The sequence below is a fragment of the Triticum aestivum genome, unplaced genomic scaffold, assembly GCF_018294505.1.
Source record: "Triticum aestivum cultivar Chinese Spring unplaced genomic scaffold, IWGSC CS RefSeq v2.1 scaffold187199, whole genome shotgun sequence".
Classification (NCBI taxonomy): Eukaryota; Viridiplantae; Streptophyta; class Magnoliopsida; order Poales; family Poaceae; genus Triticum; species Triticum aestivum.
This window is the reverse complement of record NW_025230652.1, coordinates 1-13,472: the sequence shown is the minus strand read 5'-3', so window position 1 is coordinate 13,472 and position 13,472 is coordinate 1. Positions and strand designations below refer to the sequence as shown.

General features: G+C 42.9%; 1 protein-coding gene and 1 pseudogene across 1 annotated transcript; one reads left to right on the top strand and one right to left on the bottom strand.

Annotated features, from left to right (window-relative positions):
- The first annotated feature begins 3,022 nt into the window (after nucleotides 1–3,022).
- Nucleotides 3,023–11,139, top strand: LOC123175626 (LEAF RUST 10 DISEASE-RESISTANCE LOCUS RECEPTOR-LIKE PROTEIN KINASE-like 2.1). The gene is made up of 5 exons (XM_044590253.1): nucleotides 3,023–3,236; nucleotides 3,323–3,688; nucleotides 7,274–8,337; nucleotides 9,438–9,622; nucleotides 9,818–11,139. The coding sequence occupies exons 3-5, from the start codon at nucleotides 7,598–7,600 to the stop codon at nucleotides 10,942–10,944; spliced, it is 2,052 nt and encodes a 683-aa protein (XP_044446188.1). The 5' UTR covers nucleotides 3,023–3,236; nucleotides 3,323–3,688; nucleotides 7,274–7,597; the 3' UTR covers nucleotides 10,945–11,139.
- LOC123175627 (rust resistance kinase Lr10-like) lies at nucleotides 3,830–6,947 on the bottom strand (annotated as a pseudogene).
- Nucleotides 11,140–13,472: the final 2,333 nt, after the last annotated feature.

The window sequence follows — 13,472 nt, the reverse complement described above, 5'->3', positions numbered from 1 at the left end:
CAAAACTTGCGAATCATTGTTGTAATATGCTGACATAGACCTCTCGGTAACTTGAATAGAGCCATGGAGTACGTTGGTATTGCTTGCACCACTGACTTTATAAGAATCTCCTTGCCACTTCCCGCAAGGCACCGTTCCATCCATCCTTGCACATTCTTCCACACTCTATCTTTCAAATAAGCGAACACACCATTCTTTGTGCGCCCCACATCCGAAGGGAGCCCCAAATATCTCTCACACAACGATTCTTTCTGGATATCCAAAATACCCTTTACCATATCTCTACAAGAAGCGGGACAACCTTTCCCGAAATAAATGGATGACTTGTCATGGTTTATGCGCTGCCCAGAAGCTTGACAATATGCAATCAGAATGTTGTTCAAAGTCTCCGAATGTTCCGCCGTCGCCCTACTAAAGAGCAGACAATCGTCAGCAAAAAGGAGGTGATTGACTTTGGGCGCCAAGGGTGCAATTTTGATGCCCTCAAAAGATCCATCCTCGCTTGCTTTCTTCATCATACATGATAGTCCCTCAGCTGCCAATAAGAACAGGTAGGGTGAGATGGGATCCCCCTGCCTAATGCCTCGTGTCGGAGAAAACTCCTGGCTGCGACTTCCATTAAACAATAAAGAAAAGGTAACGGAGGACACCCCTCTCATAACTTGCTTGACAAAGTGGTTACAAAAACCAAGTTTTTTCATAATAGCCTCCAAATATACCCACTCCACACGGTCATACGCTTTCATCATATCTAGCTTTAATGCAAAATGACCATTTTTCTTGCTTCTGCTATTCTTCATGAAATGAAGGCACTCATATGCCGTAATAACATTGTCCGTGATCAAGCGACCGGCACAAAGGCCGACTGTTCTTCAGAGATAATTTCTGAGAGAATCTGCTTCAGATGGTTAGCAAGTACTTTTGAAGCGATTTTGTAAATCACGTTGCACAAGCTTATAGGCCGGAACTGAGACAGAAATGATGGGTTCTGTACCTTAGGGATGATTACTATGAACGTCCTATTGATCTCCTCTAGGGAGTCATCTCCCTTCAACACTCGAATAACAATCTTTGTCACCTCTTCACCACAGAGATGCCAATACTTCTGAAAAAAATGTGCCGGGAATCCGTCGGGCCCCGGGGCCTTCATAGGGAACATCTGAAATAAAGCACTCTTTACCTCCCCCTCGGTGATAGTTTTAGATAGCATCTCATTCATTTCAGCAGTCACTTTACAAGGTACGTGGGACAGAACCTCATCCATCCCTATAACTCCTTCAGACGCATATAAATGCTCATAAAATTCGACTGCCATCTGCTCGAGTTCCACCGGGTCCTCACAAATAGTGCCATTAGGTCGCGTGAGTCGCTGAACCCGATTCTTCTTGCGTCGGCTCGATGCTTTTTTATGAAAAAAACTCGTGTTCTGATCCCCCTCCAGCAGGGGTGGCCTTTTAATAGTGACAAGAAGTCAGTGGCGGGCTTGCTTGGCCCTGTAGCCCGCCACTGATGGCCAGTTTGCACCCGCCACTGCTAGCCATTTTTGTAGTAGTGAGCCACCCACCGTCAGACGCTATTGATTGTCAAAGAGATCGAGAACATTGGAGTCATCCTTTTCCACCAATCAGTTGATGTTTATTCATCAGGAGTCAAGCCATCACGTGGAATTTAAGTACAAATATATTATTGTCTGTGCAGTTTGCTCACAAAAAGATAGGTAAACGTTGCAAAAGAATGATGCAGTTTATGATAGAGATGAAAATGGAGTGGAAACTTTCCGTTTTTCCGGTGGAAAAATGAAAACGGAGAGGAAATATGAAAACGGAAATGGAAATTTGCAAAACGGAAGTGGAAATGGAATTTTTATGCGGAAAGGAAAAAAAATGGAACGGTGTTTTCCGGTGGAACAGACATGGAAACGGAACTTTCCGTTTCCGTGAATATAGAATTTTCCGTTTTATTATACACCTATGTCTCCTTTGTGGCCCAACCACCAAACAACACACAATGACACAATTAGTAGAATGAATTTGAGGCACAACTTCTACTATCACAATGTACTCAGCTTGACTCTATACATAATTGTTCAATACAACTACAATACTACATAAGTTGCTAACATAATGATATTATTTTGTAGCCATGTTAACAACTCATTATATTTGTTTGTTTTTGTGTGTATTTCTCTATGATTAAAGGGGGTTTTAAGTTCTGGTCAACGCCCACTTCTGGTTTCGTGTCCGCTTTGTATTCGCTCCGTGTCCGTTTCGAGTAGTATCTGTTTTCGTATTCATTTCCGAGGTTTCTGTATTCGTTTTCGCTTCTGCAAAAAAAATTATGAAAACAAATGTGGTAGCACTCAGTTCCGTCCGTTTCCGCTCCGTTTTCATCCCTAGTTTATGGTGTGTGTAACAAAACTCATATCTTATATGTTAACTAATGTCATTTTATTTTACAATCTTTACTATGTCAACCATTATCCAACTAACTTGCTAGGTCTTTGAATATTGTAAATAGTACACCTACATGTTTAAAATAATTCCATAATTTAAACTCATTAGTAGATGTGAGACAGATTTTTTTAAAAAAAATAGCTTGAAATGCTACCATCATTGGCTATTTTAAAACGCCATTTTTTGAAAGATAGGTTTATATCGAATCTAGCAAATTTATGGTGCGGTCTAGTACGATAAAAAAATTAGCCAGAAGGAAACATAAGTTGGGTAAGCGTCTTCTTTTCTCAGGAAAATGCTAACTAGAAACAGAAGACTTGACAAGCAGTCGAACACAAGACTTGTTATGGAATTTCTTGAAATTAATATGCAAAATCGACACTAGGAATGTTTGAATAGGAGCTTTCCATGGTTCTCTCCAGCGTCCAACAGTCCACTGTATAATTTCTCCGGCCCTCTTCGTTGTTTCCATGGCCCATTTCACTGTATATCTTCATTTTTGCAGGGGAGCCCGACCCATAAGCCCAACTCTGGCTTATCCATCCATCCATCCATCATCATCCCAAAAGGGAAAGACAATGTCCACAATTTTTGCAACGGGGGCCCGTTTATACCCTAGGTGGCAGACGGCGGCCGGCGGCCGGCTGCCGGCAGGCGATTGCCCCGGCGTTCGGCCGGCAGCTCCCGCTCAAATCGGCCGGCGGCTAAGCGAGCTCCTCGTCTCCCCAATCCTCTGCTCTGCTCTGGCGAGGGACTCCGGCGGGAGCTGTCTGCCATGCCATGGTGAGTAGTCCTAATCCCTTTGCTCTCCCTTTGTTTTTACTTTTTAGTAGTATGATTAGTTACAGGATCTTTTTTTTTGTTTCTAGAATAATCTGGCGATCTGAGCATCTCTGTACTGATGAGGAATGCACTGTAGAAAATACTGAAGCCTGGAACCGCTGAATAAATGCAGAAAATAAAGCTCCATTTGATTCTGATATGCTGCAAGTAGCTACTAGTACTATTCCAATATTTACGCATCACACCTGGCAGGTGCTAGTAGAGGGGGAAGATCGAAACACATTCCATGCTAGTGCTATGGATATGGATTGCTGAGATTTTAAGGAACAGGGCACGATTAATCGACCTGTAAAGTGATCCTGTCATATTCTCTGCACAATGAAAGTGGCAATCAAAGTGGCAATCAAAGGAATTACTCGAGTGGAGATAAATCAGCGGAACATCACAACAAGGTAATCAACGAACCACCGTATTTTTAACAGTCATATAGTCCAAATAAAGTTCGATGTGGTTCTCATATGTTCTTGAATATACCTAGTAGTACTATTTTATTACATGGGGACATACAATTATTCATACAATTAGGTGCTAATACAGTGGAAAGATGGAAATTTATTGCATGCTGTAGTGCTATGCATTGCTGTTCAACACATGGACTGAGTGCATGTCTGCAGTATTTACCAAATCATGGCAGCTTGTTCTCCGTGCTTTAGGGCATAGGATGATTTGCAGATGAGATGAACGGCTTAGGTGGGATCTGTAGATTCTGCAACCTCCCGGTTAACATGTTTACCACCTTTGTCATTGAGGGTCGATTCTTTGGGTTCCACTGGATACACCATAGTCCCACAATGGCAAGCTGTCTGACTTGTTCTTTCTCTTCCTGTGCCATTTCCAAAGTAAGAATCAAGTCTTGCCCAGTGATCACTTTCTCATATATCCACTCCGGGAGGTAGACCTCACTCTGGCTCCCAACACTTGGATCCGAGTTCCTCCTTCCGCTCACCATCTCTAACACCAGCATTCCAAAACTGTACACATCTGACTTGTATGATATTCCCCCAAAGTTCCTTGAATATAGCTCCGGTGCAATATAGCCCATTGTGCCTCTTGCTGCAGTTAAAGTAACAATGCTCTGGTCCCTTGCACATAGCTTTGCTAGGCCAAAATCTGAGATCTTTGGGTTGAAGTTGTAGTCCAGCAAGATGTTGTGAGGCTTGATGTCAAAGTGGAGAATGCGCTGGTTGCATCCTTGATGCAGGTATTCCATTCCTCGGGCAATGCCTAGAGAAAGGTCTAGCATTTTTTTGGGTACCAGGAGTTGTCGATAAATATTAGAATCATTCGAGAATATATACCTCTCCAATGAGTCATTAGGCATGAATTCATAAATAAGAGCGCGCCTAGTTCCTTCTGAGCAAAAGCCAAGGAGCTGGACAATGTTTGCATGGTGGATTCTCCCGATGGTTGCGACTTCATTAATGAATTCTCCTCCTTCTCCTGTAGATTTTTCTAGCATTTTGACCGCCACGGGCACTCCATTTGGCAGCTCGCCTTTGTATACGGTTCCAAATCCCCCTTGCCCTACTTTCTCCTTAAACCGTCTTGCCATCTTTTTAACTTCAGAGAAAGTGTACCTTGTGGGTTTTGATGTGCCATATGTCTTGAGAAACATTTCGACCTTCAAATGTATCTCTTCGTTATATCTTGTCTTCAGTGAAAGATAAAGTGCAGTGGCCACCGTCAACAAAAGAACAACAAATGCGGCCACCGATGATGTAGCTGAATAAACAAATAAATAGGTAATAAGCATATTGACATCATGGGTATAAGATAACGTAAGAGTCCAATGACCAATTAGAAGAATTTTATGCATAATGGAAATATTTATTTATTTTTATTTTTCTTCTTCAAGTGAAGTGCAGAAAGACATGGGTTTCAACTGTACCCGCGATAACTTTGATACGCGAACCTGCAAATACAAAAAAGTATAATGAGATATGGATAATAGCTTATTGAACAAAAAAGAAGTGTGCAGAAACTATTTTGCTCCTGTATGTGTGTTTGTGCGGTTTATAGTACTCCCTACGTTCACTTTTATAAGACATTTCAGACAGCTTATGTAAGGTGTAGCAATGGACCGTGCCTGATACTCCTTCCGTTCCGTTATGTAAGGTGTAGTATTTTCAGCACGATGACCAAGGCACGGAATTATAGACATGCTAGGACTAAATTACCCTTGGGAAATTTGTTGATTAGTGATAAGTAAATCAATTAGTCCAGGAAAGTAAGAGATGCATGCAATCGACAGAGTGATACTTTCATTATTTTGCTACAAGGAGAGATACAGACAATCAGAAGAGAGATATTTTCCATTTTTTCTGAAAGGCTAACAAGGGAATTATGAGGAATTAGAAGAAATGCAACTTACATACTGGAATTTCATCAAAAAACAAGTACACCTTATATAAAGAAACGGAGGGAGTATGATAGAAGAATAAAACATAATATCTTTCAGCTTAATTATTTATATAGGGTCTCTTTTATGATATTTGGGCGCCTCAATGTGAATTCTCAAACTAGCGACTCAAATGATTTATTTTCCTTTTTCTCAGCCAAGCATGAAATGCATGTGAATTCATATTAAGGATTGTGCAAAATGGATACATACCAAACCCAGAAAGAAACTCAAAACCGAAAGGCAACAAATAAAAGCTAACAAGCTATGCTTGCAAGGCTACGAAGCAAAGAAAAGAACCAAAACACCATATAGCAAATCTTTGAGGAATTCTGGCGCACTAGAAACTGTCAAAATAATATATAATTGAAAACATTATAACAAAATAAACGAGGTAGCTAGGTACAACTATATGGTACTTTCGGCCAGTTAGAAGCAATACCATGAGCATGAGGCATGCAGAATGTTTGATTCCTTTGCGAGCTGAATGCGCAGTGTCTCCCTTGGCGTTCACAGTCTGGGCACCAGATGCCTTGGCCCGTTACATACCAGTGCAGCGTTATCTCAGCAAAGCTGAGTATTCTTTCCGCACCTGACTTGAAGAGATATGGTATGGGGACAGCGGCATCTGAGCACGCCTTGCAATCCGGTGGAAAAATGGAAATGAGCTCAGATGCGTCCACCAAATACAAAAAGTGAGTTTCATTACTAAGGCAGGACACTGGGCCAGCAATGCTATCCGCAGCATCAATACTGCTTGGCGTGAACTCTCTCGGACAGCATACTAGGGTTGTATTGTACTCATAAAATGTGACCGGACATGGGCCCTGGTTCTCTTCATAGGCATCAATCGGTATGCTTCTGGAGAAGAGCTCCTTGAGCGGACAGGGAGATGAGGAGTATAAAAGCGGGGTGATATTCATGGCACTCCTACTGTAATCTATGGCAGTGACCTTACATCGGCCAAGTAGTCAAGTACTGGGTGAACAAGGATGGTGTCCTGGCCAGAGCATGCTAACTCCATCCCCACGCATGGTCCGCCGCATGATGATGATGTATTGTTGGATTTAAGTCGGAGAGGAAACCTGATCTCCGGGCCATGTTTGCTGTACGGTGGACAGTATTTGAAGAAATCTTTATCATCCCACGCTGTGGCCATGTCAGCTCCATGGTTGGCGAGAGATAGCAGGACAGCTGCAACAAGGAATTTACTCATCTTGGTGTATCTCTAACCGGAATGTAGAGGAAGAGGAATGGAGATGAAGGCAAGCAAGCTACTGCAAGTATAAAATAGTAGCTCTAGATTGCTTAATTAGCTTCACAGGTAGCAACCAGAGTTGTGCCTCCGATATATAGTCATACGCCTTAATTATCATGGTTGAATTCCTGCTGTGAATGCAACCTCATGCTGTGTTCTAGTGACTCGAGAGTGACTGCACAGTAGTCGTAGCCAAGGATTCTAGAACCGTGTTGAAACTCGAGTACTTCCATCAGTTTCATGCGTGGAAGTTCTAGTACTGTGATTGCCACCCTCTTGATCAGATTCATACTGTATTGATAGCTATATATGTGCCTGCAGAGAAATTTCTGTTGACTACAAGCACTTCTGCCGTGCGTCAAGGGGCACTGCATGGAAACTCTAGCATGCTGTCATTGTCACTTCTGGAAATTATGAACCCTTACCAAGTAAATGGGGCAGAAGATTACTAAATTGGCAGCTCAGTCAAAAAAAATTTCAGCTCCAGCTTTGTTTTTTGTATGGTCAAATAGCGATTTTCTTTTTCCATTCCAAAGTCAGTAGTATCCCAATCAGGCTAGGCCTTCCTTATATAATCAAGTAATCTTCTCCAGAACTAGGACATCAATTCCCTTGTGGGAGTACTCAAGCATCTGCAAAGCTGTCATGGCGAAGCCCGGTGTGTATCATTGTTCTATTTCCCTGCAAGCCCTGACTGTTTTCTCTGTGCTCGTAGTTCTTTTGGAAGATGTCCAGGGAGGGGACAAGTGCCTAAGTTTTTCATGCGGGCCTCTCCGAGACGTACGGTATCCTTTCCGACGTCCAGGCGACCCACCTGGGTGTGGTGCTGAAGGATATGAGCTGGTTTGTAGCAGTAGCAAGGCTACAATTTACATCAACACTGGAACATACTATGTTACTGGCATCAACTATACTGATTCATCCTTCTGGGTTGTGGACGCCAATTTTAATGCCAACAGCAGCTGCCCTCTTCCTCGGTGGAACCAAGGTCCTTACACATACGGCTTCATTGATTCACATTACTATCTTGATTTGGCAATTGAAGCCAACTGGGCATGTTTCACCAATTGTTCACGAGCAATAACTAATAACAGCATGTACAAGGCTGTTACATGCCTGAGCGGGAGCAATTCACATGTTTATGTATGGTGGCCTCCCCACCATTGTGTGTTTCAAGATCTTGAATCTTCTTGTGGCTACTTGGCCATGGTCCCCTTTGGTGACTACCGATATTCCTCTGACAGCCAACAAGTAGTACGGAATGCAAGTTATGCAGATATCATGGGATTTATAAAGAATGGGTTTTCTGTTCAGTTTCCTATCAATGTGTACGGGAAGCGGACTTGCTCTGAAGCCATTAATATATGCCTGAACAATTCAACCAGGTGAGTTTGTGCTCTGGAGTGCAGCCATGTCACCCTCTCATTCTATTTCCTCCTGAATTTGGTTCACTTCCTTTCCTTTAAAAATAATAATTAACGTGACCTGTTAAGCCACCTGAGCTTCAAAAGAGTACAGTCACGCTAGGGGGCGGTCGAGCCTGCAAGCAGTTAACCAGGGAATATCAGTAATTTACTAGGTTATAATTACACCACATATTGAATTGCAGCAGAGCTGAGTGAGCTAGGCAACCTGGCCGGTGAAGCCGGCGGCGGCAGAGTCGAGCGAGACAACCAGTGGTTAGGGTAGGGAGTTAGGGTTAGGAGTGGAGAGCACGGTGACTTCAGCAGGGGGCTGTAGTTACCCCGCGCAAGATTTTTTTTTTATCTAAGCCGATTGAATTTGTGCATCCACTTGTGTGACAGCTGATGTTATGGACCTTGTTCCACAAGATAACTTAGGTAGAGTATACAAGTCCAAAGACCAGGAGAGGGCCCTCATCTTCAACAATCAGGCGACAGTGCTCGTCCCTAACGTGGAAGAGAGGCTATGAGACTTGGAGAGCTTTTCTTTATTTCATTGCTTGACTAAACGGGTACATACGGATCATTTTTATTTATATAGGACAAGGACAACTCGATCGACAAGTCGGATCTCAACATAAACTCCTGACTAAACTAAGTACTTTAGGAGCATTTGCTAATTTAGTTGGACACTAATGAATTAGAAGGACACAATCATATCCAACATGGATACTTTAACTCTCTCTATTTCTATTTATGAGCCCATAGCATCTCTTGTCTAAAAAGGAACATCTGCGGGTAGGGCCAGTTGTCAGAGCACATATGTTGAATAGAAAAGCTAGTCCAAAGTGCAAAGCTGGTTGAATTACATGGTACTATGTGCACAGAAAACCAAACATCCTCATTTTCCCTTTTAGGCAACAAACACAACCCGCACGAATCATCACACACGTGCATCTTCTAAAATATCGGTGGCTATACCACCCGCTTAAACTAGTTGGTGGAAGGATTGGCAGTTTACTCTTATCTAAGAAGTGTGTCCCCTTCTTAATTTCCTTTTTGTGTAATGGTGTGCCTTGCAGATACTTCAAGGAGCAAATATCTGATGCAAGCATCCTGAAGTGGGCTCATGCCTATTTCTGGAGTGAGATACATTTCTTCAACTGCGTAAATTATTACCGCGATGAGGGTTACCACTGCCAGCCAAAGATGTTTTTGAGATTGCAAACCATTGTACCTGCTATTAATATCATCAAGTTACTTATTGGTAAGTGAAAAATTTCTACCAACAATAATCATCCGTTTTCCTTTTTAGCCTGTTGTGTAAGCTGTTCTTTGGTAGGTTCCAGTCATGGTAATCGGAAGAGTGTTCCTATTGTACCATGATCTAATTTATATTGTGTAATCCGTAATTTTGCACCATCAATATGATGTATACATTTCTGCTGCCTCATTTGGGCAGTCCTATGCAGGTTCATATTGGCGCCTCTGTCTCTGTTGATTTTCCTGGTCTACAAGTACTGGAAAACAAGGATAACTATTGATGCAGTTGAGAAGTTCCTCCGTATGCAACAAATTCTTGGCCCGACGAGGTACGCCTACACCGACATCATCGCAATCACAAGCCATTTCAGAGATAAATTGGGTCAAGGAGGCTATGGCTCTGTGTTCAAGGGTGTGCTACTACCAGGCAATGTTCATGTTGCGGTCAAAATGCTAGAAGGTAACTCCAACTGCAACGGAGAAGACTTCATCAGTGAGGTCTCTACCATTGGCAGGATCCACCATGTCAATGTGGTTCATCTTTTGGGATTCTGCTCCGAAGAGATGAGGAGGGCCCTCGTATACGAGTACATGCCTCGAGGTTCTCTTGACAAGTACATCTTCTCAGACGTGAAAAGTTTCTCCTGGGACAAGCTTAATGAGATCGCTTTGGGCATTGCCCGAGGGATCAACTACCTGCATCAGGGGTGTGAGATGCAGATTCTACACTTTGACATCAAGCCACACAACATCCTTCTTGACAGCAATTTTGTCCCAAAAGTTGCTGATTTTGGTCTCGCCAAACTATACCCAAGGGACAACAGTTTTGTGCCGTCTAGAGCTCTACGGGGAACTATTGGGTACATAGCTCCTGAGATGATATCTAGGAGCTTCGGTGTCATATCGAGCAAGTCTGACGTTTACAGCTTCGGAATGCTGCTGCTGGAGATGACTGGAGGAAGAAGGAACGCCGATCCAAATGCACCAAACTCAAGCCAAGCGTACTACCCGTCATGGGTGTATGACAGACTAACTGAACAAGAAGTGTGTGAGATATCTCCCGTTGCTGACATGCATGAGTTGGAGAGGAAGCTGTGCATCGTTGGACTATGGTGCATCCAGATGAAGTCTCATGACAGGCCGACGATGAGCACAGTCATAGAGATGCTGGAAGGTGGCTTCGATGGCCTGCAGATGCCTTCCAGGCCATTCTTCTGTGATGATGAGCACACCGCTGTTCCAGATTCTTACCCTTTGTTATCCGAGCTGACCGAGATCTCAGAGGAGGATGAGATCTCGGATTCTTATGTATCCCGTATCCTGTGAACTTTTATGTGGAAATATGTAATAAATCTAGCAGTTAAAGAGGAGGTAGAACTCCAACTGCTTAATTGGCTGAATGTAATCATCTTTCTGGAAGGCAGATATTATTCGAATATATGAATAATAGCTCATGAAAACTGAAGTGTTATTTGGGATTTGTGTTGAAACATTGTTAGCATGAATACATGGTTGAAAGAATGTATTATGGTGATTTATGTGATGACAAAACAAAACATAATGTAAGAAATGCAGAGAAATCCATTTTCTACAGCTGCTGGTGGTGATCTTTTTCTGGTGTTTTGTAAATCATGAATGTGATTGTAGACTTGTTGCCGTCCCGGTCCAGGTTAGTGTGTAACCAAGTAAATTGCTACAAAAATTATGAGTCCTTCGGACCATTACAAATCAGTGGACAACAGTAGCAACCTCAGCCTCATGGTAAGAAATTGAGTTGTGGAATTTCAGTCGAGTCGCGATGGACATTATCTCTGGAATTTCAGTCACCTGCAGTCCAGTGTCACATATATAAAGTACTGGACAGCAGCATTGACCTCACCGTCAGCTCAGGGTAAGCAAAATTAAGCTGATTTCTTGTTGTCACACACATTACGATTTAATCGGCGGTAATTTCAGTCGTATAAAAAACACTCAAATGACCTCAAAGTTCAGCAGAAAACTACAAGCCAAGAAAGCAACCACCTGCCGTGCGTGTTCCTGCAATTACGAGTGCGATTGTAGACTCGCTACCGTCCAGTCTCGCATCTTCAGAAGTAGACAACCGCTGCGAGGACGACGAGTCCTCTGGCTCATATGAACCACTACAAATAACTGGACAGCAGCAGCAACCTCGTTCCCAGGGCACCTCACTCTCAGGGCAATGAAAGTCCCTGACTCCGTGAAGTTTTAATGTCTCAAGTTTTAATGTTTTCCCAGTCATGTGAAGTTTTATGTGGAAAGATGTAATAATATTTAGCAGTTAGAGGATGTTGATCTCCAACTGTTAATTGAAACGTAATTATCTTCGTGGAAGACACATACTATTCGAGTACATCAGTACATTTGCACTTGGTATTAAAATATTGTTAGCACGAATATAGGGTTGAAGAACTGTAATAAACTTCAGGTGGACACACACAAAAAGCATGGTGTAAAAAATGCAGAGTACTCTGTTTTCTTCAGCCGCTGATTGTCACCACATCACTTGATGAATGAAATCCTATTTCCCGGAGAAAAAGAGTATGAACGCTTGTGACTGATTAAAAGCTTGGGCTCAGTATATGGAGACCATGATGATTGCAGAGGAATTTGTGTCGACGGCGGTGTTCACACTTTTATCTTTTTGCTAAGGCTAAGTTCTTGTAACCATGAATGTGAGTGTGTGCCTGCAGTCCAGTGTCGCATATGGACCAAAGTAGTGGACAGCAGCAGCCACCTCACCCTCAGCTCAGGGTAAGAAAATTTAAGTTGGTTTTCTTGCTGTCACACGCATTCCGATTTAATCGGCAGTAATTTCAGCAGTATGAAAACCATTCAAATTACTTCAAAGTTCAGCAGAAAACTGCTCTACAAGCCAAGAATGCAGCCTCCTGACGTACGCGTTCCTGCAATTACGAGTGCAGTAATCAAGTCCTTGGGGTAAGCAGCTGCTGCGAGGACGACAAGTCCTGTGGCTCATATGAACCACTAAAAATAACTGGACAGCAGCAGCAACCTCGTTCCCAGGGCACCTCGCTCTCAGGGAAAGGAAAGCCCAGTCTTTGTCATCACAATTTCTAAAGCAATAATTTCAGACATGTAAACATCAAAACGACTTGTAGACCGAGAACAAATTGCTACGGCATTCTGATTTAATCTCCGTTATTTTCGGCCATATAAATAACATTCAAATACTTTCACAAGAAAAAGAAAACATTCAAATGAGTTGGAAGTCCCGCAAAAAACTACTCCCTCCGTCCCATGATATAAGAACGTTTTTGACACCTCCGTCCCATGTGTCAAGAACGTTCTTATATCATGGGATGGGACGAAGGGAGTACAAGCTAAGAATGTGATCTCCTGCCGTATGTCTTCTTCCGAGTACCATTACAGCTGCAGACTTAGCTGCCGTATGTGTCCCGCATCTTCAGCAAAGAATTCCAGGCCCAGTATCATCAACATCAGGTAAATTGCAACTTCTTGGAATGCAGTTAGTTTAGACCAAATATCCTACAGTGCAGCTGTTATTTCCATCAGCACTGGACTTCTCTTGTCAATTTCCAGCTATTAGCCTCAAGGCAAATAAAAAAAAAGGAGAGAGCAGCGGTGGATCATGATCACATTAGATCAACGGCCCATACATGCTTTCCAAACCACAGCTGAGAAGCACACTCAAACACACACATACTTTTTGGCGGTACATGAGGAAAAAATTGTCATGGCTAAAGAGAATAGCTGCCACACACAAGCACGCCCATAAAGCAACAGACGAGCTCGCGCGACCGCGTCGCCCCTGCGGCCGACCGGCCGCGCCTCATCCCCTCTTCCCCAGCGCC

Excerpts from the sequence above, each read along its gene's own strand:
- LOC123175626 (XM_044590253.1), top strand. The coding sequence starts at position 7,598 with ATGGCGAAGCCCGGTGTGTATCATTGTTCTATTTCCCTGCAAGCCCTG. Across the intron at positions 8,338-9,437 it reads TGCCTGAACAATTCAACCAG|ATACTTCAAGGAGCAAATAT; the intron begins GTGAGTTTGTGC and ends TGTGCCTTGCAG. Across the intron at positions 9,623-9,817 it reads TATCATCAAGTTACTTATTG|TCCTATGCAGGTTCATATTG; the intron begins GTAAGTGAAAAA and ends TCATTTGGGCAG.